This window comes from Calypte anna, chromosome 12 (genome assembly GCF_003957555.1).
Source record: "Calypte anna isolate BGI_N300 chromosome 12, bCalAnn1_v1.p, whole genome shotgun sequence".
In the NCBI taxonomy this organism is placed as follows: Eukaryota; Metazoa; Chordata; class Aves; order Apodiformes; family Trochilidae; genus Calypte; species Calypte anna.
Genome location: NC_044258.1, coordinates 11,477,984 through 11,502,703, shown reverse-complemented (window position 1 = coordinate 11,502,703; position 24,720 = coordinate 11,477,984). Strand labels below are relative to the sequence as shown.

The 24,720-nt window shown below is 40.1% G+C and overlaps 2 protein-coding genes across 2 annotated transcripts; one reads left to right on the top strand and one right to left on the bottom strand.

Moving 5' to 3' along the window:
- Positions 1–9,660: 9,660 nt before the first annotated feature.
- Positions 9,661–12,622, bottom strand: LSM3 (LSM3 homolog, U6 small nuclear RNA and mRNA degradation associated). Its single transcript, XM_030458513.1, has 4 exons — positions 12,550–12,622; positions 11,484–11,594; positions 10,487–10,582; positions 9,661–10,070 (listed from the first exon to the last, which is right to left on the bottom strand). Exons 1-4 carry the CDS (start codon positions 12,568–12,570, stop codon positions 9,990–9,992), a joined length of 309 nt encoding a protein of 102 aa, XP_030314373.1. The 5' UTR covers positions 12,571–12,622; the 3' UTR covers positions 9,661–9,989.
- Positions 12,623–12,654: 32 nt separating this feature from the next.
- Positions 12,655–23,219, top strand: XPC (XPC complex subunit, DNA damage recognition and repair factor). The gene is made up of 16 exons (XM_030458512.1): positions 12,655–12,840; positions 13,463–13,661; positions 14,639–14,763; positions 15,413–15,536; positions 15,729–15,813; positions 16,132–16,289; positions 16,487–16,607; positions 16,741–16,830; positions 17,251–18,183; positions 18,646–18,806; positions 19,058–19,139; positions 19,603–19,737; positions 20,228–20,397; positions 20,616–20,709; positions 21,222–21,311; positions 21,856–23,219. Exons 1-16 carry the CDS (start codon positions 12,744–12,746, stop codon positions 22,066–22,068), a joined length of 2,877 nt encoding a protein of 958 aa, XP_030314372.1. The 5' UTR covers positions 12,655–12,743; the 3' UTR covers positions 22,069–23,219.
- The last annotated feature ends 1,501 nt before the right edge of the window (positions 23,220–24,720 follow it).

The following is a 24,720-nucleotide window of genomic DNA, read 5'->3' as shown; positions in this document are numbered from 1 at the left end:
TAGCCTGTAGGCCAAACACAGCCCACGCAAAGCTTCACACTGTTAAAGCTTTAATCTTCAGCACTCTGAGGTACAGCCCACAGATTGTAGGTTCTCACCATGCAGTGCTCCATCTTGCTCCAACCTAACACATACCACATGCTAGGGCCTGTACTTTCCGTGAGCTGTACTGTACAACACCTTGCTTTATTTTTAAGTACTCTGGGGGTGGGGGGCTTATCTTGGATTTCAAGAGGATGAGACCTAGCTGTAACTTACACAGGCAGAACTGTTCCCACAGGGCTGCTTCTTGCTCAGACATTAGTTATTGACAGTGCACATATTCACCCATCAGTCTGCTGATTCTTGGTGAACTGCATTCTCATATATGTCCTATGCTAATACTTACAAGTCACTAAAAAGCAAAACAAGTGCATTCCCCTCCTACCTCATCAAAATCCAGTGACACATAACCAAAATCATATAGAAATTGAATATATGCTTGGTTGTAAAGATGTCTGAAAAGACAGCAAGGAATAATGTAATGCAAGGCATCACGTAAACAAGGGAATATTCATGGTAGACAATTTATATTGTATGATCCAGTGTTAAATAACAAGGAGTGTTGGAAAAATTAAACAAATACAGTTGCTGCTATACCTCTAACACCTTTACTAGGTATCTAACACCTTTAACACATTATAACTCCATAAAGTAAATCAGGTAGCAAACCTTCCCAGATTGCCAGCAGAAACTGATAATATATAATAATAAATATAATATCATAACACATATTTGGTATCTTACTATTAAAAAACATTACAGACCAGCTCTCAATACACTTGTGAAATAACCAAGAACAGACTGAAACACAGAGACAGAATTTCCATGCCAGGAGTTTTAACTGAGTCAGTTTACTGCTTAGTGTAAACTAAAGTAGCTTTGTACTGCTACCAGTACAAAAGTCCTTACACATCAGTTGTGCTCATTACATCTGAGTTATTTTACCTGGGGCAACAGAATAAGAAAGGACTAGAATAAAATTTCAGTTTCTCATTTCCAAATCTTGGACCAAATTGTAAGCTCACATCTTATTTTGTAGCCTAGCACTCTATTTTGTCTTTGGAGTTACCTTTTGTTGACTTGAACTCTACAGAGGTATGGTCAGCCACTGTCAGATCTCTGTAGAGAAAGAAATTGAGTGATATTCAGGATATATTTTTTTAAGGCACACATTAAAATATATTTTCATCTTTTTAATGCTGAAGACACCTAGAAATCTTAAATCAAATTTATTTTCTATTAACATTACTCACTAATACTTGCAATATGTATTAAATTTTATCCCATAAGTTCAGTTTAATTCCTCCTCCAATACCTTCAGTATTGAAGGTACCAGCTTCCTCCATGTGGAGGAAACATTGCTTCCTTTCATCCATGTGGAACCAACAATCCATGTGATCGTGTCCAGTCTGCATTACTGGGCTCAAGGATTTAAGAGACCCTTTGCAGAGGAGAGCAATTTATCCTATTTGCAGTTTTGCCACAGTCTCAAGATGTTTAATTGCAATATCCTTTTTTTTCTTCCAATGAAAGAAATTAGATAATTTATATCCTCCTTCCTAAATGCTCTCAGACTTAGGAATGAAGCATTCCTCTTTCCCTTCCTATTGCATTCCTGCAATGGTTTTCCATCTGAAACAAAGAATGTTGGGTTTGAATGGTAACCAGTAAGAAAGTTAAAAACCAAAGAAACCTAACCCAAGGTCAGTATAACCTTCAGTAACTGCTTCTGCTGCTCTTAGACACACACCAAATATTAGGAGTTGCCCTACACGAGAACAGAAAAAACAATAAAATAAAGAAAGGTAAGACAGCCTCTTGTCCCAAGTTTACTGCTCAAAGCACATAAAACACTAAGTTCATTCCTAATTTATAAAGAATATTTATCTGGAAAAACATTCTGGAGAGGAATCCTATAGGAATTAACCCTTGCTTCTCTGAATTCTATTACTACATGCAGAACTTCCAGAATTTTCCAGAAATTCCTTATCCTTAGAAGCAGAAAATACTCCAATTAGTCTCTCACATAATCATCCAGCCCATAAATGCCAGAGTCAGGCTGAAGGGAACAGTTATGCAACAGTGCCCTATGGAAGAGAAAAAAATGCTCAAGGCAAATTGGCTGCTACATCATTGGTTTTCATGCATGGTTTACAAACTGTCTGTATAGGAATCTGAGTTTTGTTGTGTAAGATGTGGGTGAATAGCTTCTGGTGAAGTAAGGAAAAAAGCCAACAACTTACTGAATTTTCATCTCAAATTTCAATTGAATTTGGTCTTTTAAATATCACTTGTTTAGCTGAGGGGGGTTTGTGACTTTGCTTTCCTTAAAATGTCTAAACCTTTAATAGGCTATGTATGATGAATGAGGATACCTTCCATAAACCCACTTGGAATTGGTTTTTGAGACCACAATTCTCACTACATTCAGTTCTTTTGAACTCTCTTTCATATACTCCTGCTTTGTATCAGTACTAACCAGCAAAAGAGGGAACTCAAACCTCTTCTCTTCACAGAAGGTACTCTGATGTTACTTTAAGCAGTAGTTTAATTAACATTTTTCACCAATTCTAGGGCTGACTTGAACTGACCAGAGTTACAGATCTTTTACCTGTGTCAGTTCCCCAATCTGCTCAGATGCTGCAGACAATTCCTTCCCAGGATCCCTCTTATCAGAAAGCAGTGGATAACTTTAAAATTCTTGCAACTTTTCCCTCATCCATCACACAAACTTGCATGTATAAGCCAGGCATGTAGGAAATGAGAACTTAAGTAGTGCTGTTAAAAGTGTTTAAAGGGTGGAAACACAAATTCAGATTTCCTCCAAGACTCTAATAACTCTGAACAGAGCAGCTCAGTAAGAAAGGGACTAACCTCTAGCTAAAAGAATTAAATGCTACAAAGACAATATATACGTTACACCTCTGAACACTGAAAATTTTGTTGCCAGAATCAAAGAAGTTTTCAAGCACTTCTTCCACACAGAACTCAGCATGCAAAAGATATTCAGCCATCATTTAACTCTCACCAGAAGTAAAAATCCTAGGGATTAATGACTAACATTATCACAATGCAACTAATAATGCCACAGGCAAGGCTTACATTAAACAAAACAAGGAGTGGGTGAACAATTAGTTTAAAGGATGCTCTGCAACTCACAGTCTAACACCTTCCCTTCAGCACAAGGAGAAGACTTCCTAGGAAAGAAACACCTTAGACAGAAAGTAAATGCTTCAGAGATGTACCTACATGTTTGGAACAGGCTAAAAGTTTAATCTTTCCTTACATGTTTGCACTTCTTTATAAAACAGCTGGTGAGAATAGGTGTTTTTGATAAAGAAGTCATGAACTTGACATTTCTCCTACTGCTCTGTTCAAAAAGCACAGCTGCTGTTTGTGACTGAATTTTAGGAGCTTGAGCTTTGCTTGACATAGCAAATGTCCACCAATGCCAACATCATCTCTTAGATCACTGCAGCATCTACACAAGCTTCAACAACATGCAGACACTTGAGTATTCACTGATGGGTTTTTTCTTTTACAAATCCTAATTAGTAGTTAAAAAACAGTAAAGAAATGGAAAAAACCCTGTCACAATAAAGAACATACTGGAGTACATTCTTGAAACTGAAACTACCTATAAGCTTCAAAAGAAGGAAAATGCAAGGGAGATTTGTTCAATGTTTCTGTTTACATCCTTAAAATTTACTTTTTTTGTGATCAAATGGGTAACTTGTATTGAATCAGATGTATGGCTTGCATCCTTTTCAAAAAAGAAATCACAGTTATAGGAGGCAGAACTGTACTGAAAGGCAGTAGAAGAGACACTGGATCAAGAACCAGCAGATCTTGAAGTGTGATGATACCATTTCCCTGTGACTGATTGTCTTCTCTGTGCAGCTGTGCCAGTCAAAGAACAGGACTCATCTCTTCTCAAGCCTGGTACCAGAAAGATGGAGAAATGCCTGTCTAGGAAGTTTCATCCCAGATACATCAGAGCCTTTCATAAGAATGAAATCCTGTAACCTTTCTCTGGGACAACAGTACGAAAAGAAAATCCAGGGGAAAACAAAATTAATGGAATACCACAGTTAACTTCATATTCAACGCTTGAAAGACCACATGTAAAGTACTTTTTCACTCACAAGACTGCAGGGGGGGAATTATTGTATAGACATCAGGAAAGAAAATAAAGCTGTGACAGATGGCTTTAGAGCTGGGTACAAGGCACAAGGGCTCCTCAGTTACCTACAGGATGGTGTGGAATCTGAAAGCTGGATGCATGTATCAATGCTGGGTTTAGATTGGTTTTCAGGGAATAAATGCAGGACAAATAAGGTCTAAAAGCTTAACATGTGCTCGTGAGGAAAATCTCCATTAGCTGGTGCTGAGATTAGAGCCAGCATACAACTGGCTCTAACATAGCCATACAACTTTGTTATTGCTGCCTATTGGTGTAACAGTCAGAAGGTTTAGCACAAAATTTTTTAGGACTTGTATTCAATTGCACTATAATGTATTTTCCTGGGCTTTCCTGGGCAGGGGAGCTTTGGATTTCTTGCCTTTTATAAGCAGCACATTAGTCAATAAGAATTTAGCTTGGAGGAATGCATTACAAATGTTGAACAAATCAAATTAGCTCTCAGATGTTATCTGTAGATATCTCATTTCTTCCTCAGAGTTCTGTTCACCACTGGAATGCAACATCTGGGCTGGGGGGAGGCAACTGATTTTTTAAAAAGTACTAAATATAGGTATTACAGAACAAATTACCACACCATCTACAGCACAGGACACACTAGTAACAGTCACCTGCTGCAAAAAAACAGTAATGAGGTCTACCTAGCCTGTGTCACCTTTACAGCATAAATAACTTAATCAGAGCAGTTATAGACCAAGGTTGAGTGACAAAGTTACAGCAAGCTGTTGCAGAGGTTATTTAAAGAAATCAGTATTTGGAGCACCATTTTCTCCTTTCATTTTTTTTCCCCTGCCACTGAAATTTGAAGGCTGTAGGAGTAATTCAGCAAAGCATTCAAACATGACAACCACAGGCTTTACACTTAATGTTTGACATTTTTAACTTTCAACTTAGAGCAGTATAACTTTCTTTTTTAAAAGAAAAAGTTTGCTTTCATTAAAGTTCTGTGATATCCATAGAAGAGATTTGGGAAGAGTTTATATGATTTCTTCAGTCAAGATTTTACAAAGCATTTCACATTGTGTCAGGATGCACTGATGTACACAATTGAGTCAGTGATTTTTATAAAACTAGAGGATTTTTCAACCTTCTTACCAACAAAGATGTCAACCTTCTTGTGCAGCATCCGAGTGCTGTGGCAGTGGAGCAAGACTAAGGTGCCTGCAACACTAAGACCTCTGTTAGAGGCTAAAATTTACCTGTGATACTGTTTATGGAACTGAAGCTTTGTGTCTTTAAACTGACAAGAGAAAGAAAGCTCCTTGCTCAAATAATCTGGAAACAGACCAGGCAAGATGCTAAATCACCTACAGCACACAGCAACTGACATGGGCTTTGGGAGACATGAACCAATGGACTATTGGTCAAAGAACATTATGTTTAGCCAATAAGCTGCATAAGGTATAAGGTCTTTATCAGGCAGCTAATTAAAAATTGGCTCTAAAAACCTAGAGCAATTTTCATCTTTAAAACCAAAGAGAAACTGGAAAAATATCTGTTACCTGAGGTAAAGATTTCTTGTTTTGCTTTAAATATATGAACCAGATTAAGTTTACTGAAATTTCCGGAACTATACCAGTTTTCAAGACTCTTTTTATGTTGCCACATGAATATTCCATTATCTTCACAAACAGAATTTATCTCTTCCATTTAAGGTTTATGCTATTCCTTACTTTCAGAATACAAAAATATGAGACTAAGGAACCCACTCTACATACTCTGGATCAAATAACAACCTTCTAATTCACAAATCATGCTTACACTGAATATTTTGATCTCTTCCTAAGACTTCTGCATGCACCTTGGGTAAGTAAATCTCCATTCTTACCATGGATGGTACAGAGGAAAACCTTGCTAAAACACCCCTTCATGATCAATTACTCAAAACTTCCACAGGCTTATGCAGCATTTTCTGCAATAGTTTGTCCACACACACAGTCAGCATGCCTAGTCCCTCACTGTAACAGGCAGGCACATCATAAACTGATGAAATGCCATTGTAAAACTAAATAGGCTTTTTGGCCCAAGTTTCCAAAATTTGGGAGTGGTCATCTCTTTCATTCAAGCTAATTTCAGTAACAATGAAAAAATTCACTCAAATGGCGTTTCTGACTACATTTTTTCCATCAGTGGTCCTCGTTTTCCGCTCCAACCCACATCTTCTATTCTCTTCCATCTACCCATTCTTCCCCCCACCCCACCCCAAAAAAAAAAAAAAAAAAAAAAAAAAGGCTGGCTTGGACACTGTGCTACAATTTTCTGTAGAACTTTCTATATTTCTTTCCCATTCTTTTTGTTTAGTATATGAAAGAAGCTTCCTGTTTAGAAACATGGGAGTCCTACACCCTCAGTAATGATGTATTCAGCCCAATGATCTTAGCATGAATGCTTTAAAAGTTAATAAGCCTGATGGGATTTTATGTACATGTCATCATCAGTCCAAGAAACAATACATAGTGTTTGTCATCTTGCACTGAATCAGCTCCCTTCTCACTGCTACAGTTCTAATAAGAACTCTGATGGGGTTACAAGCATCCCTCTCTTCAATATTTCAAATTTCAGATTTCCAATGCTTACAGAACAAGAACAGAAGTCCCAAGAGGAGACAGTGTTATTGCAGAACTCCAAACATCAATACTATTCTGCTTTTCCAGCCCTGAGCCCCAGCACAGTGTGTCACTGCACACACTACTTGAGTCTTACTACAACCTATTATCCAAATCGTGGGCTTGTCCTATGCTGGGGAGCAGGAATGAAACACACTGTAATCTATGTTCAACTTTAAAATAATGTCCACCCAAACACTACACAACCTAGGACAAAATTCTGTCTTGCTCAGATACATAAACCGGATGCAAATCTATTTATAGCTCAAAAAGACATCAAGTGTTGGTGAACTGAAATAAACCGAAATATTTGTCACTTTGGGGGTTCAGTGTACACTCATGAGTTCTGTTCTCCCAGCTGAACTTTACCTGCAATGAAGTTCTCTCATGAAGTTATTGGATAGCCATACAACTAGCACTTGAATTAGAGGGTGCAGAAGCAGCCTTCTAGACCACATACAACACTGTGCTGCTTTTCTCCAAGCAGTACTTAGCAGCAAAGTGGTTAACCACAATTTATTCTATACAGTATAGCTCTTCAGTTAATGCTACAAGAAAAGCTTCTAGTCTGAAGTTGACAGATTTTAAAATCTGACAATGCAAGGCACACATACTGTTTTACTTTAGCTCTTTTGTGGGCTTGGTCTGTGCCTACATAAACATCAAAACATATTTTGATCTTTACTTATGGGTGAGCAGCAGAGTTAATTTAAAACTGTCAGCAAGTGCCATCCTAATTAAAACAAATGACTAATTGTAAAACTACAGGGCCTGTTGACACAGGCTACATACATCAATCAGGCAGAGCCGACCAAGCTTGCATTGGAGGCGCTGCAGCACCATCTAGTGTGCTACACGAGTCGGAGATTCAAAAATCAACTTCATGAGTCCACGCAGGAATTTCACACGTAGCTGACACTGTCACAAAAGCAGTAAGACACCAGAGGTCCAACTGTACAAGGGCTCCTGAAAAAGGGAATTATGTAAGACAAATCTTGTTGAAAAAAAGTGTCTGTAGGCAGAACAGGAATTCTCTAAAAACAATGAATTGAGAAAAATCCACTGCTCCCTACTAAAAAGATGAACTTCAAAGTCTAAGAACTACCACAAGACTACTAGTGAGGCAGCTGCTACTACCTATAAAAAGATACTAGAAATAAAAAAGAAACCTTCAAGAAACTGAGTAATGAAAAATTCTGACAATCTCAAAACATAAGCCTAAGTGAAAAAATTTGAGAAATCAGAAAAGTTCACAACAAATTATTTTACAAGCACACTAGGAGCAAGAATCTTGACATAAGGTTAGTAGAGCCAACAGATGATCAAAGAGTAGAAAGAACAGTAAAAAAGACAGGACTGTAGAAAAGCTTTTTATTTTTTTTTTTTAATGCACACTCATGGAGGAGCTTAGACTGGGTCCCACTCTGGAGATCTCTCTTCAAGTTGGAAGATCAGCAAAAGATTCTACTGGATATTTCAGGACCAAACAATAAGAGATTGTTATAATCAGATAGTAAATACCCAAGAAATCAATTAGACAATTTCTGAGCTAGCAACCACCAAGCATAATCTTTCATTTAAAACTTCAAAAGCAGCAGAAGGTGACAAATGAGAAATTTTTTGAAGAGTTCTATAGGCATTCTGGTGAGCTCTGCCATAGGAGCTGACCTCTTCCAGCCATGCTGATACCCTGCAATGCAGAATTACTGGATGTATGGATATATGTTACATTGGCAAATAAGGCTCAAGTAATGGGAATGTAGACCTCTCATCTCTATTATTCTCAGAGAACTTAAGTGTTATTAACAGATATTAGTTATAAAATTTATCAGGGCAGAAGTTGCTGATTTACCAACACCTTGTATATTGTGTCCCTCCTCCAATTCAAAAATCAAAGTACAAAAAGGAATGGAGCAGCTTTCATCAAAAATGATTGAATGCAAAATTTGCAACCTGAAAAAGAAAACTGAAGGACAATTAGGAGTAGAGAAGATGTAAAGGTGAATCTCTGAATGCCACCAAGTTTGCCAACACTGTCACACAAATGAAAGTGACAAATACCAAGTTCAAAACCAAGACCAAAGTAGACAAAGCCAAACCCAGCAGTATTTCTGTGGAGAAGCTGCTTTTGCTGACCTTAGAGAGTGTGTCTAAAAAACAAGTCATAGCCTAGTATAGACCTACATCTCTCATATGCCTTTAAAACATGTCAAATATTTTTACTAAGTTCCTTTTTCCCCCCATAGAATAAGGAGAGTAAGTTGCAAACAAGGTAGAATGGAGAAAGTGTATCATAAAATGAGCTTTGTTCAAGGCTCTTCATTCAGGGAACCTTCACTACAGATCACTAATGGGCATCTTAAGCATTCAGCAGAATTTAATGTATTCAAGAACTGAAACAGGCTCCAGACAGTGGGAAATGGAAACAAACACCAGGCAACTTAACAGCACACAAGTCAACAACCTCTGCAACAACCTCTGTCTCTAGTTCTGAACTTGCAAATAAAATAAAACCATATAAAAAGAAGACCATCTTCTTTATGTATCTCAAGTGGAAGATGCATACACATATATATATACACACACCCTTGCATGCTATAAGATGTGCATCAAGAATTTGAACTCAGAAAAGCCATAAATAATAGCACAACATCAATCTGCAAAACTTGGGTATTAATGAGGACAGATATTGACACAAAACACACAAAACTTACTATTTTCTCAGAAATTAAGGCTACATACAACTTAATACAGCACTAGCTCTATACAAGGACATAAGAATGTCTTCATTATGAAACACGACAAGTCAAATCTGAAAGATAAACCATATTTATTTAAAACAAAGAAGTAAGACAGTGCTATTTTTCAATACTGAAAAAATGGAGGATTCTTTTACTGATGTGACAAGAGAGCCAATTTACATGGGTTACATTAATTCTGAGAAAATCAGGTTGGGTTCACACTGCTTCCATTGACTATGTGTACTTTCTGCAAGACAAACTCGTTCCCCTTCCCTTCCCAAAAGAGTAGACAAAAACATCCTACAAAATACATGTAGAGAATTTTGAGACACATGATTGAAACATGAACCATTGTTCAAAAGTCTGAAATTTTCCAACAAGTTTACATCCTCTGTTGCTTCAACCAACCCTCAACGGGGGAGCTACAAGCACAACGCCGTCACCTCTGACAAACAGCATCGGAATATTCCTTTTGGTGGACTATGAAGAAGGAAAGAAAAGTTTACACTTACAAAACCATAGCTCACAAAACATATCTGCTAAGCATTTGATCCAATTCAATCATAACAAAACACAAGAAACAACTCCCAACAAATATAAGCTCAAACATACAACCTTCCAGATTGTTGAAGAGATCAGTACAATTAGCACCACATCTTTGGATATCCTTTTTATTTTTGTAACAATTTGCCAAAAGCTTTTAGATCTTGTTTCAAAAGGTAGTCAGCAATATACTTAACCAATATACTTAACCAATATACTTAACCAATATACTTAACCAATATACTTAACCAATATACTTAACCAATATTCTTAACCAATATACTTAATATAATGCCGTTTAGTTTTGTTTTTTTTTTAAATTTCTCTGGGGATAAATACACTAAAGTCCTTACTTTATAAATTTCTTCATAGGTTTCTTCATCGATCTCTATAGTAGTTACAGTTTCTTCTACATCACCCAAAATCATATTTAAGTGCTGATCATATGCCTGCAGAAATGAAGTCAGTTTATTATTTCTTTCGAAATTCAATCACAAGGTCATTAGAATGAGAATTACTGCAAGACTTTCAGGCATAATTAGTTTAGCCTGATTTTGACCAAAGTATGCCACTGTGCCAAAACAAAGCAGTTATCAGTTATAATTTCAAACATAAATACCAACAGATCAGTACTGTGCTGCATTTTAAAAAAGGAAAGACATTTATATTCACTGAAATGCTCTTCCAGGAAATAATTCTGAAGCTTTCAGTTAGGACACAAACCAGAACTTGGAGACAGACATACTTAATGAACGTGATACCAGCTATACATTCTTTGCTGTTAGTAACAGCCTCCTGGAATTGATTACCTGAGGCCAACTTAAATTACATGAATGCTGTATTCCACACAATGCTACAAAATTCTGTAGATACTTTTTCGATAATAATCATCTCATTCTTAATACAGCCTGAAAAAGACCCCAGGGCACTTCACAAGAGGACTGCAGCATTTTTACATATTTCACAGACATAAAAATGGAAGTGGAAGGCAGTGGAATGAATTGCTTGGTATCATTCAAGAGACAAGAAAAACAAAATACATCTCTTGAAGCTCTAGAGAAATATTTAAAAGCAGACGCAGTACTGAACAAATGAGGTTTTTCTGGTGATCACATTACACTTTTGGCCAGAGAAAGGGTTCAGTCCCTGTTACAAAGATGATCTTTAACCTACCTTCTCTAATGAGTTCCATACTTTTAACCATGAGATACAATCATGTGCAGTTTAAAACTTCTTTTTAAAACAACCAATGGAAAACTGCAGGTAAGCTTGTACAATGTTGTACACGAAAAAAAGGCTGCCCAGTGCTCAGCTGAGTAAGCACGGTAGCGTTCTCAAAGTTTTACTTACATGTAGTCTACCTCTAAGCTCTCTGTCATTCCGCATTTTGACATAGATTCGCTCATCTAGACTAAGTCTGATGAGATCAAGTGGCTCTTCCACAGTATTTGTTGTTTGCTGCTAAAAAAGAAATAAATTTAAAGAAGTTATTTGTACAGAAGCCTGTGAATTTTTCCATTCCTCAATGTTGGCAAAACAGAGAAAACAAACAAGTACAGACATAGATACATATATTACCAATCATTCCTTTGCATCCTGTTGAACCTGAGTGCAGCTGCTATTACTACTCTGGATATTCACCAGAGCAAGCAAAGCTAGTTAAAAAACTTTTGCTTAGTTTGCAGCACATCATACCTCATGCATACTGTTCTGTAAACAATATTCCTTACCAGCAGACACTTACCGCACTTCAAGAACAAGGTCATGGACCAGTACCACACCTTGCCATCAAACGGTACAGGCCAGAACCACACACACAGAGCGACATTTTTGCCAGCACACACCAGTCACACTGCCCCACAGACACATCTCATCTCTCCTTGAGGCCTCACTCAACAACGCAGCGCTCGTTCCAGGCCTCAGAGCAGGTCAGAAACCTGGACGCACACCGGGCTGAGGTCTCTTTTCCAGGCGGACTTCCAGGGTCACAACAAAAATCTATCAACACCTTTGTGCATGCCACCCATTTCTTTCTCAGTAAGGCACAAACAAGAGTGTTCTCCTTAGCAGGTTTCCTCCTCTCCTCGGGAGTTTTCCCTTCTCCGATGTTTCCTAGGGGAAATGGGCCCTGCCCGCACTCCTGACGACCCCGGCAGCAGCACCGGGACCGCGGCCTGCCCTGCAGTATCTTCACGTCAGACAGAACGCGCACCCCGGGGGGCTGCGCCTCAGAGAAGGCGCCTGCCCAAGAGGGGGGTGGCTCTGCCCAGCCCCAGCTCGGCAGCCGAAAGCCTGGCTCCATCCCGAGCCCCTTCAGCCGCGGAGGTTTCCGCAGGCCCGCGGAGGGAAGGAGGAACCGCGACGGGGAAGGCCTCGCCGCTGCCTCCCGGGCTGAGGGAAGCAGGGAGCCGCTCACCTGGTCCACTTCATCCGCCATCTTTCAAACCGCTTCCCGCGCTCTCCCGCGAGACTTTATGCGCCTTCCCCTTCCCTTCCCCTCCGACAGGGGCGGCACGGGGGCGGAGCGGGGCCGGGGGAGCGGGGCTGCGGCGGGGGCTGCAACGTGGGTTGCACCGGGAGCTGTGGTCTTCGTGGTGCCGCGGGAGCGCCATGGCCAGGAAGCGTAAAGCATCGCCCCGGCCAGCGTCTGCCAGCAAGAGACGCTCCGGGGAGCTGGAGACACCGCGGGGAGAGCCAGAGGAGGACGGTGAGTGCGGGACGGGGGGAGGCCATGGCGGTGCCGTGCTCTGCGCCGTCGCCCGGGCTTGGGGAGGCTCCAGGCCTCTGGCGTTTGGAGGGAGGGGCATGGGAGCAGCGGGTGTCGGTTCGCTCTTAGCGAGCTCCGGGCTGCAGCAGCCCTCGAGAGGAACCGGGACGTTAGCCGGGGCCGGAGGCGTGGGTAGCGCTGTTCCCCGCAGTGCTACGGGCGGGGCCGTGCCCGCGGAATCGGGGCTTTGATGCCCGCTGTGAAATGTCCGTCGGGGCGGCCGCAGCGTGCGGGTCCGTGTCCCAGCAGGAGCCTTGAAAACGGTACCTCAGAGCAGCTTCTCAAAGTCATAATGTCTGTTGAGTGCTTGTCTTCCAGCAGACCCCGTTGATCGGACTGTTGGAATCTTGAAGCACTTCTTGTTCACTACATTATCACCAGCATTTTCCTTAGACGGCTCCTGTTCAATTCTTGCCTCTTTCTTTACTCAGAAAGATGGATTGGCCTCACTGCACGGGCTGACTTCTGCAGCAGCTCTCATGAAGTTTGTGGAGTTTGCATTCATCATGCAAAGATGAACCATTGTCTGATAACATATCTGCCTTTCTTCTGTCCCGTGCAGATGACTTTGAAGACAAAAAGCCCACGATAAAGAAAAATGGCTCGAAAGCTCTGAACAGGAAGAAGGAAGAGGATTGTCATACAGGAGTTTCCAACTCAGCAAATGAGCTTTCAAAGCAAAACGAGGCAAAGTCATCAATAAAAGATAATAAAAAAAATACTAGAAGCAAAGGGAATCAGAACAAAGAAGATATGTGCAGGTAAGTTTGCTTAATATTCAAGTCCATATGAGCTTTCTCTTCATGTTTCTTCTATTTGTTCAGGGCCTTATGCTGCATATGTGCATGTGAACTGTTTATTTTAGTCTGTCAGTCCAATTCAGTACATTTGTGTCACACAGCTGAACAGAAGTACCATCTTACTCATTGCAAGTCTTACCATCTTACTCTCCTGGGAGAGATTGTCTGTATTGGAAGCAAATATGTGAACCTTTTCAAATTAAATGTTTAAGATACATTTGAATATATTAAGATATGTTTTAGATGTATTAAGTGTTTACAAGAAAATATTATTTCATCTGTTACAGTGTTTTCATGGGTCTTGGGAAGCATTATGGAATCTAGCATGAAGAGAAGCGTTGGCTTGAAGTTTCGGTTTAGAATGATGACCAGAAATCTTTAAACGTATCATTCCATGTTGGTTTTTTTAATATAATATCAACACAGTCTACCCATTGCTATAGCAAATGAATTAAAAAAAAATATAACTGATTGGTTGCACTTCTGCAGTGAGAGCCAATGCAGAAGCACTGGCTCTGGCCGATGATAGCACTGGGTAGTGAGATAGAAACAGTTCCAATTTCGGTACACTTTGAAAGTTCACTAAGAGCAAATGATTCAGTGAACCATTTCTCCAATGACTTAATTGTACAAGCTATTCTAAAGCATGAAGCCTTTTGCAGGTTCAGGCATCTTCCTTCATAAACATCCTTGCAGAACCAGGACCCAAGTTGGCACTGAAAAAATAGTGTTCCATTGAGCCCATGTTTTTTTGTGGCAAAGCCAATTTGCTTTACAGAGGAGGTATCTGTGATTTAATTGTTAGATACTCAATCTGTTATTACTGATATGAAGGTCATGTTTCGTTTATTTCCGTATTTTATTGTGTTCTTTCTCTATTTTCTTTAAACAAAAACCTATCCTTCCCCATTCTAAAGCCATCTTCATAATTTTGACAGTGATCTGCCAAAGCCCCTGCAGAAGGAGATGAAGAAAGAATCTCCTGTTAAAAAAGAGATGGAAGACAATACTGAGGACAACGATGATGATGATGAAAGTGAAGATGAATGGGAGGATGTTGAAGGTAACAATTATGTGTTTATATGTTTTAAGGAGTAAATATTCTTAAATTTTTCTTTTGTAATTTAATTTTTGAACCATTTCTAATTTGGATTCAGGTAATCACATATATTCTGTGTACCTGAAGTATGTTCCATGTGCGTATCTGTATCTTATGATGATTTTAGAAAGGTTACAAACTTGGAAGAAAACCAGACAACTACTGACCTGATGGTAGTGCCTTGAATTTGACTTTTTCTTGGCTTACGTTAAAATTATGCTGCCATGCACAAAGAACTTTATCAGCTGTTTGTTTTGTCAAATAGTGAACAGCTAAGAATGGGTCAGTTTGAAGATGCAAACTTGTTACTGCCTAATACAGGGGAGTGGAGGTGAAACCAACAGAGCTGTTTGATTAGCTGGCCATCAGTATTCTGTGATAATAATACATGATGATCATATCTTTATGTTTTGCTGCTACAGTTGTTTGCCTTTTAAAGTGAAGAGTTGTCAGCTTTTTTCTTTACTACTTTACAAGTAATTACTGGGGATATTTTGTTTGTAGGTTGGTTGAACACTTGAGAAGGATTAGGTATGTTCTTATCCCATCATTAGACCTCCCTGGGACATCTGTTCCATGTTACTTATAATTTAGTCATATTTTATTTTTCCAGAGCTCCAGGAACCTGCTACAGATAAATTAGAAGAAGCTGATGTTCTTCCAGCAGTAAGTCTGCCAAGCAAACCTGTCGAGATTGAGATTGAAACCCCAGAGCAGCTGAAGAAAAGACTGAGGGGGTAAGAACAGGGAAGAGAGTAGAAGGCTGTTAAAGGATGAAGTTAACTAGTCAGTAACTCAACTTTTCTTAAGTGGGCACAGAGGGTTCTCTGTGAGATGGATTGACTTTTTTAATTGATTCTGTTCAGGAATCTAGATAGTCAGGTCCACAGAAAACCCACAACATCCATTTCTTTTGTTATCTTATGCAGAGAAAAAAGACAAGCAGAGTTTGAGGCGTATCTTCGGAGACTGATGAAACGTTTCAGCAAGGAGGTTCGTGAGGACACGCATAAGGTATTGGTCACAGGAGCAGCTGGCAGAGAAAAAATTGAGCATAAAGATTTCTAAACTGATTCACAATGAAGAAACTAAATTTGATCAAATAATTTGGCACGATGGCTAGAAGTGAAAAAATAAAAAGGCTGTAGTCCAAATGCTGTCTTCAATTGTGATCTGAGGACAGTCTTCTGTCCCCCCTGCTTATGCCTGAGAGGCTTTGTTGTTGCCTGTCTCTGTTAAAGGGAGCAGTAAAACCTTCCTCATCTTTACCATGGACAATAGTTCCAGCAAAGAAAATCTTGTGAACTCACTGTAGAAACTTTCTTCTCTCAGGTTCACCTCTTGTGTTTATTAGCAAATGGTTTCTATAGGAACAGGATCTGCAGCCAGCCGGATCTTCATGCCATTGGTCTATCTGTCATCCCCACCCACTTCACAAAAGTCCCTGCTGGCCGTGTGGACCTTCTCTACCTTTCCAACTTGATGAAATGGTAAAAACTCTCTCTCCTAATCATGCTGTTACATAGAATGTAGTCAGGGTTCAGGAAGAGGGGCAAATGTAATTATCAGTTTTCAGTGATTTTAAATAAAGGCTGAGAGTCTGTCATTTTTAAGAAGGAAAGGATGAACTGTAAAGTTCAAGAATACCATCACTAACAACAGACAGTAAGTTGATGTCTCATTTCAGGTTTGTGGGAACCTTCACTATCAATGATGAGCTTTCCACTGAAAAAGGAGAGCCCCTTCAGTCAACCTTGGAGAGACGCTTTGCCATCTATGCTGCACGAGATGATGAAGAATTGGTTCACGTAAGTGATTGTGCACTGCTTAAAATTAAAATTACTTGTGACAGAACCCCAGTTTAGCAAGAGATTCAAGAGGGCTTTTTTATATACCTTGAAAAAATGTTAAACAGGCCTTTTTTTTTTTTTTCTTTTGCAGATCTTTTTAATTATTCTGCGAGCATTACAGCTGCTGTGTCGCCTTGTGCTGTCTTTTCAGCCTATTCCTCTCAAGGAAACAAGTGCAAAGGTAGTTTTGTTGGAATAAAGAATATGTTTAGACAGTAGGATTGGAAAAAATTTTCAAGCTGTTGCAGCTTGAAGTTAATCACTTTCTGCATGAACCAGGGTGATGATAATGTTCTGCCTACAGTGCAGGAGATACAAACCCAATTTTTTTTCTGTTATAGAAGGCAACCATTTTGTGTATTTCAGCAAAATTTTCCCATGCTTCTGTGGTTTAAATGTCTTTAAAGCTTAGAGAGCAAACACTTGCTCCTTGAGTACACTTCTCTTTTGTCATTTGCCAGAAGTTTACAAGTCCCTAACACATGCAGATTGACCATGCCTGCTGACCTTTGGTCTGCCTGTACCTCATCCTGGTTGCAGTCTTTTTGTTAACATATTCTTAGTCATGATGATAGCAGTGACCTAACCTGTTTCTTTGCAGGGAAAAAGCTCATCCAAGAGGCAGTCTCTCAGTGGTACCTCTGAGAGGCAGGAGAGCTCAGCCACAACGCCCAAAGCTGTGGCAAAAAAATGCCCCTGCAAAAAAGCTAAGCAGGATGAGAAATCTTCAGAGAGTGAAGACAGCAAGGAGCTGAAGAAGCCTAGAACTGCTCAGACCAAAAGGACATGCAAGACAAAGTTGACTTCATACAGCCAGGAGCAGAAGGAATCTGGTAATGAGAAGAGCAGTTTAGCAGAAAAAGATGTCCCAGTCAGGCCCAAAAATGATCGACGGAGACGAGTGGCCTCCAAAGTGTCTTATAAAGAAGAGAGTGGAAGTGATGAGGGCAGTGTTTCAGACTTCAGAATTTCAGAGGAGGAGAGTGATGTGTCTGATGAGGATTTTGAAACTGTCTCTAAAATGCAGAAGAGCTCACTGGGCTCCCAGAAGTCAAAGGTAACAGCTACAAAAAGCCCCAAAACTGAAACCTCAGAATCAAGGTTATCTAAAAATTCATATCAAACTGAGTCCATGCTAGGAAAAAGTACAGCTCCAGCCTTGCCTCCTGCACAGCGAAAGAGAAACAAAATAATTTCTAGTGATGAAGATGATGGGCAGCAGGAGGTAAGAAAAGTAATGGGCACAGACCAGTGGCTGGAGGTTTTCCTTGAACCTGAGGAAAAGTGGGTGTGTGTAGACTGTGTTCATGGCAATGTTGGCCAGCCCCAGTTGTGCTTCACACATGCCACAAAGCCACTTTCCTACGTCGTGGGATTTGACAATGATGGGAGCGTCAGAGATGTGACTCAAAGATATGACCCAATGTGGATGACTGCAACAAGGAAGAGCCGTGTGGACCCTGAGTGGTGGGAGGACACACTGCTGCCATATAAAAGTCCCTTTGTGGAAAGAGACATAAAGGAGGAAAATGAGGTAAATGTCACCAGGTTATTCAGGACATGTAGTGTCAGATGTCCAGTCCTCATTCAGGCAAAGTCATTGGAAATTGGATGGAAGTTTGTATTTGAGCTTGAGATGTTCAGATTGAGCATGTTTTAAAAGGAGTATACAATGATAGTTTAAAATAATACCAAATTCAGATTGTTCAGAGAAATCTGGATAGCAAAAGTACTGGACAGCCCATGGTGCAAACTTCCCGTGGGTTATGTACAATTTAGCATTGCTGTGCTTGGAGGGAATCTGTAAAACACACAGGTCTGGGTACACATCTAAGTACCTATTTGCAAGAAGAATGCTTTGGTCTGTTGGCTCATGCAATTAAGCTTCTGTTTGGGTTTTGTTTTTTTTTCCCTTTGATCCATGCTTTGATCATTTTCCTACAAAGACTAGTGCAAAAGAATTGTGAACTCATCCTTCTTTGTATAATTCCTACAGTTTCAAGTTAAGCTTCAAGATCAGCCTCTACCAACATCAATTGGAGAGTACAAAAATCATCCTCTTTATGCACTGAAGAGGCACCTCCTGAAATATCAGGCAATCTATCCTGAGTCAGCTGCTATCCTAGGGTACTGCCGGGGAGAGGCTGTCTACTCTAGGTGAGTGGTGCACATGCTGTTATGTGTGACTGTGATCTCTGTAACTGATAGAAGAGTTAATTTGTGTGAAGACCACAGTGATATCAGCAGTATGGTATCAGACCATGTCAGTAGAGAGAGTGAGGCATTTAGCTGCTCAGACAGCATGTCACGTTTTTACAATTTCTAACAAGTAAAAAACAATTTGGAATTCTTTAATGGGGAGACTTCAAAGCTCTTATGGTTGCTTGCTTCCTTCTGGCCTTTTTTAGAGACTGTGTACACACGCTGCACTCAAAGGACACTTGGCTGAAGCAAGCTCGAGTGGTGAGAATTGGAGAAGTGCCTTACAAGGTAAGAGAGTTTGACTTCCTCCTGTGCAACCTGTCTGCCCTGTGAAGTTCAAGCTCAGTTCTGTCTTGGTTTTTGCCTTCTCTCAGTCAGCAGATGTAGATTTCTCACTTGTTTGCATGGTCTGTGGTAGCTGCATTGTGAATCTGTCTATCTACTGTGCCTATAGTTCCTATATACTGCCCAAACCCCAACTCTGTCTTTGTCCCACCCCAGCAGTAGTATCTAGCAGAACTTCACCCTTTTCATCTTCAAAGACATCCTAGTGTTTTCTATGAACTGCAGGATCTGGCTCTCTGTTACATACCAGTGCCATGGATTAGAGTTTTCAAGCAATGGGTACTGAAGCTGGGAAACAGACATCTCTTCTCTTCCAGAGCCCTCTCTTTTGATGTCCTAGGAAACTCTAGACTCCCTGGCAGCTTGTTACTGTGGTATTACAGGCTTGCTCATTGTATTTGCACAGATGGTGAAAGGCTTTTCTAACCACGCGAGGAAGTTGCGCCTCGCAGAGCCCACAAACCGGGACAGAGAGGACCTGGCGTTGTTTGGTCGCTGGCAGACAGAGGAGTATCAGCCACCTATAGCAGTGGATGGAAAGGTAACTAGAGAGGCAGACACTTGGTGTTAAAGGGAGTGTTGGACTTGATTTTCCAGAAGTTGCGTATTTCAGAGGTGAGATCAGTCGATAATACCTGGATTCAGGATTACAAGTTCTGAGGAGGTGTCTGTACTCAGGAGGAAATGGTCAAAACTTCACTGAGGGCTTTCTTTCCTGAGTGCAAGTAATGGGTGCAAGCAATGTAGACTGCTAGCTATGATTCAGTTGATCTAATTTTTCTAGTCCCATGTTTGTTTTGCTAATTCTCTGCATCACAGCCTGAGTAACAAAGCCTGGGCAGAGAACATAGCTAGGAGATAACCATGCAGCTAAAATCTAGGCTTGTGCCTTGTCATATGAATATTAGTTGAATACTGGAGAGGAATGTAGCAGGTCTAAAAGAAGGAGAGTCCCTGAACTGCAGCAAGAATTTTCACTTCTCTCCAGAAAGCAGGAATGTCATAATTTCTCTTCATTTTCCCAATAACAGGTTCCCCGGAATGAATATGGAAACGTCTATCTCTTCCTGCCATCCATGTTACCTGTTGGCTGTGTGCAGCTGAGACTTCCAAATCTGAACAGAGTGGCACGGAAGTTGGACATAGACTGTGCTCAAGCCATCACTGGATTTGATTTTCATGGTGGCTACTCACACCCAGTGTATGTAAAGCTGCTTTGTTGCAACTCACAGATTTTTATGTCCTGCAGAAGTTAAGTGATAATATCTGTGTTAAGGAGTGTGTGTAATGAGTTACACACTTGGATCCTATGAGACAAACAGTTCTATCAGCTTTCAGTAGCTTTTGGTTTGGTTGGGTCAGCAGGTATTTGCTCCCTTTCTTCTAGTAGATGACAGAGGATTGTTTTCTCCTTCCTAGTACTGATGGCTATGTTGTCTGTGAGGAGTACAAAGAGATCCTCATTGCTGCTTGGGAGAATGAACAAGCAGAAGTAGAAAAAAAGGAGAAGGAGGTGAGAATTATTTTTGCAGCTTCTTTAATGTTACATTTCTTAAGTGAATTTCATTAAAACTGTGGACAGTCAAACAAGGGTGGGCTGTGTAAGCAAAAAACATGGAACTCTGTGACTATGAGGATCTAGTTGCATCCTTCCAATACCCCTTCTTGGGCTTGCTGTCCAGACTACAGTGGGATCTGATACAGGTGTGTACCACTGTATAACAGAATGCATACTCTGGCATAGTTTTACAGAGCTGCTAGGAAATAAAAATTGAGGAACACACATGTGAGGTTGAAGTTTTGGGGGTGTTTTTGGTGTAATTTACACAGGGTGCACATTAGAAAGTGATGGTAATGAATGTATTCAGTAGATAATTGGATTCTCATAGATCTTACTCATAAGAATCCTGATGGCTTTTAATCTTTGATTGTGACACATTTAATGGCAGTTTAAAATATTAAAACTTCCATTTTCTGTGGTTGTAAATACATTGAAACTCAGAGTCGTAAATTTTTGTCCCACAGAAGCGTGAGAAAAGAGCTCTGGGGAATTGGAAACTACTGACAAAAGGACTTCTCATCAGAGAGAGACTGAAGCAACGCTACTCCATTAAGGTATTCTGCATTTCTATAAGTGATTTCTTTTTCAGGATCGTATTTCTCTACACTAAGATACTTTTTTCCTAGTATGTTACCACTAGGCATGGAGTGTAGAACTTCCAGAGTGTTGTTGCTCAACAATCTTTTCCTTTCCTGGTGTTAGCATGTGACAAGCAACTAGATAAAAATTCAATATGGTCATGTCCAGGCAATATTCATTATTGTTTAACAAGAGATAGTGTTTACCAAAGCATCATTTTTTTGGTATTATTTTCTCTTTTGACATAACGCCTTCCTAGATTTATTCCTCCAAGCCAAGCAAGCAGCTGACACGAAGAGAAAAGGGCTATTTTTTTGTTACCAAGTCAGATGTTTTATTTCTTAATCTTTTCCTCATTGAGAAAGATATCTTTTTGAAGCATGTTTATTTTTGTTCTTCTGCAGCAAGAAATATTTTGCTTGTGTTTAATAAATGCTTGATCAAGACAAACCCTTCTAGAAAGGGACAATTATGAGTGATTTCTAGAACTTCCTGATTTTCACACCCCTTGTTTTCCAGACTGAGCCATCAGCACCTGAAGCAGAGAAAGGATCTGGATTCTCTTCTGATGAAGAAGGAGGTCCAAGTTCAGAGAGTGCAGTGGGGAACGTGGCCATTTCTTGGCCTCAGAATCGCCAGTTAGAAAAGAAGAAAGAAGAGAAGACAACCAAAAAGAGCAAGCGAGAAGAGAAAGCAGCAGCAGCACAGTTGTTTCCTTTTGAGAAACTGTGAAAAGAATAAGCATTTCCTTACTTTTTTCCAGATGCAAGAATGATAGTCCCAACATAAGTATCCTTTGCCAGTTAAGGGCTTAGCCTTCCTGAGCACTTGTGTTTCTGTGCTATCAGGGGCCAACCTAATTCAGTATCAAAGGTTCCTTCTGCTGTCACAGGTAATTATGTGCATCCTTTTATCATTTGATTTAGGAGAAGCAGGTGTGCAGTTGTAGCTTCTGAGAAGATCACTTTGTGCTGTTGGGTTTTTTTGCCCTTTTTTATCACTCAGCACTAATAATTCTGTTTTCTCAGGTATTCCTTTCATTTGCACTACCTTCTGACATTTTCATCCTTTTAATTTTTCCTTCTTGCCCAGAACTAAAGTATGAGGCTGCTATTTAACAGTCTGCAGTGAGCTACCTGAACCTTCTTTGATTCATAGTTTATCCAAATTGGTGGTGGCTGATCTTACTGTCTTATCATCACAGAAAGGGAAGCACTTTCTCTAAGGTGAAAAGAAGCATGCAGTCAAGCTTTGGAGTAATCTTGAAATTTAGTTTCTAAAGAATACCTGCCTTTTGTGAAAACTCAGATTTTGGCTTTTCAGCCTACAATCTTCCTTTACTTTCAGAAATTTTGTCCATTAGAAGGGAGAAGCCCTGCCCTCATTTCAAACTTAAGGTTAAATATGTCTTTTTAAGTAATTTGAACATAGACATTTGTTTCAGTTTTATCAAGGCCATGTGGATAATATGTTCTGGAGCAAAACATGTAAAACTGGCTGAGTGTCATTGTCAGAAATGAAACAGTTCACTGCAGCTAGAAAGCTTTTGTAAATGTTACCCAGCATGTAAAAGCTGTTAAGAGAGGAATATTAAATCTACACAAGCTTTTCCTGCAATTTTGTAATAGGAATGCTAATATGTCTTTTGCAGTATTTTTATAACTAAATTACACTGACACTGTCTCTTCAAAAGTAGAGGGGAATAGTTAAGTCATTGCTGGACATTGTCACAGAGGAAAGACTGAAATGCTAGAAAATGGCTTACATTTAATTCAGAAAAAAAAATATCTATTTTTGTACTGTATTTGTAGAACAAAATAAAGTATGAAAGAGGAATGTTGTCCATTAAACCTCCCTGCCAGCTCACTCATTCTTCTGTACGCAGCTTTGTTTCCCTGGAAGAGCTCTCATGCAAGCATAAGGACACCCCATAGTATTTCCAGAAGTCACAAAGCTGGTCCCAGGATGTCCCGTTTATTTAAAGTTAAGTGTCTTCATGCTGAGTTTTTAGTTCTTGTTACCAAAATCTGAATTTTTAAAGAGCAACCTAAGATGGAGGTTTGGGGAATAGACACAACCTGTATATAAGGCTCTAAGAAAAATTCTAAATCTTGCATCAACTGGTATTACTGTTGCAAGACGAACCTCTCTTAGGGTATGCTCCAGGGTCCAACCAGGTATTCCAGCAGAGACTCACAAATAGTGCTCTGAGTCTGTTGCCCTCAGGGTTGACTAGCCTGTATCAGTGCTGTTGCTCCAAGAGCAACCGACCTCTCTGCTGGCTTGCTCAGGACTGAGCTGAGCCTGTGCTTCAAGCCTCACCTTTTATTGGCCCCCTAATCCTGCTCATGTGCAGTTTGGGGCCTGCCTTAATCAGGCACAGGTGGGCTTAACACAAGCTCATGCCACTCCCTGGCAATTAGTGGCACCTGGTTGCCTCATTTCACTACATATTACTGCAGATGTTATTCTGTCTGTGTTAAGTCTCTGTGCTGATACATAGGATACACCCACAGATGAGCACTTTGAGTGTGAGGGCTCTCATTCAGCTCCTGCTTTTCATTTTCTTAAAATGGGAGCTGGTACCAGTTGTACCAAAGCGACTTGGGAAACTCATCAAAGAGACATCAAGTTATGAGTCTGGGGACTATTTATAGCTGGTGTGAAAAGAAACAATAACATCTTCAGAGACCAGGATCCTACTCCTCTGCTCTGTAAGGAGCCAGCTCTCCTAACCTAAGGCATGCAAAAGATGAAAGGATAAATATGCTTTAAGGGGAAAGGGAAGATGATTGACAGATAGGTACATGTTCTGTCAGATTTTGGTACAGAAGCAACAGAAATACTGCACCAGTTGTTTCTATAGAAGTGTTGTTTGTGTACATGTAATGAAAGCGAGGCTTGGCTCTATTGAGTGCCTGGCCTAGGAAACATGAAGCTCTTGCCTGTGAAAGGAGTCTTGCTATATTTTGCATCATTCCTGTGCACACACTTGTGTGCATGACAAAAGGACTTCAAGCTATTGAATACATAGGTCAAACCCTCACTCTCTTTAAAAATACAAGATGCTGCAGCCAGTCAGGTTGAACCATTGTGTTTTTCAAATAATCTTAAGGAAGCAAGGAAGTTACTTAAACCTAAGTATTCAGTAACAGGGAGTAAAACCATGGTAGGCTGGAACAGCCTTTCATCACAAAGAAGTATACAGACCAGAAGCAGCTGTGCTGGTATTGGGAACTTGCTTCCCAAAATGGGGAAATATTTGGAGTCTAAACAATCCCAAAGGCCAATTACTTCAAGCTAGTTCACATGGAAGCTACAAACTAATCCTCCATGTACCTGAACGTGAAAGGTGCCACACATAAAAGTAATTAAAAGACCTAC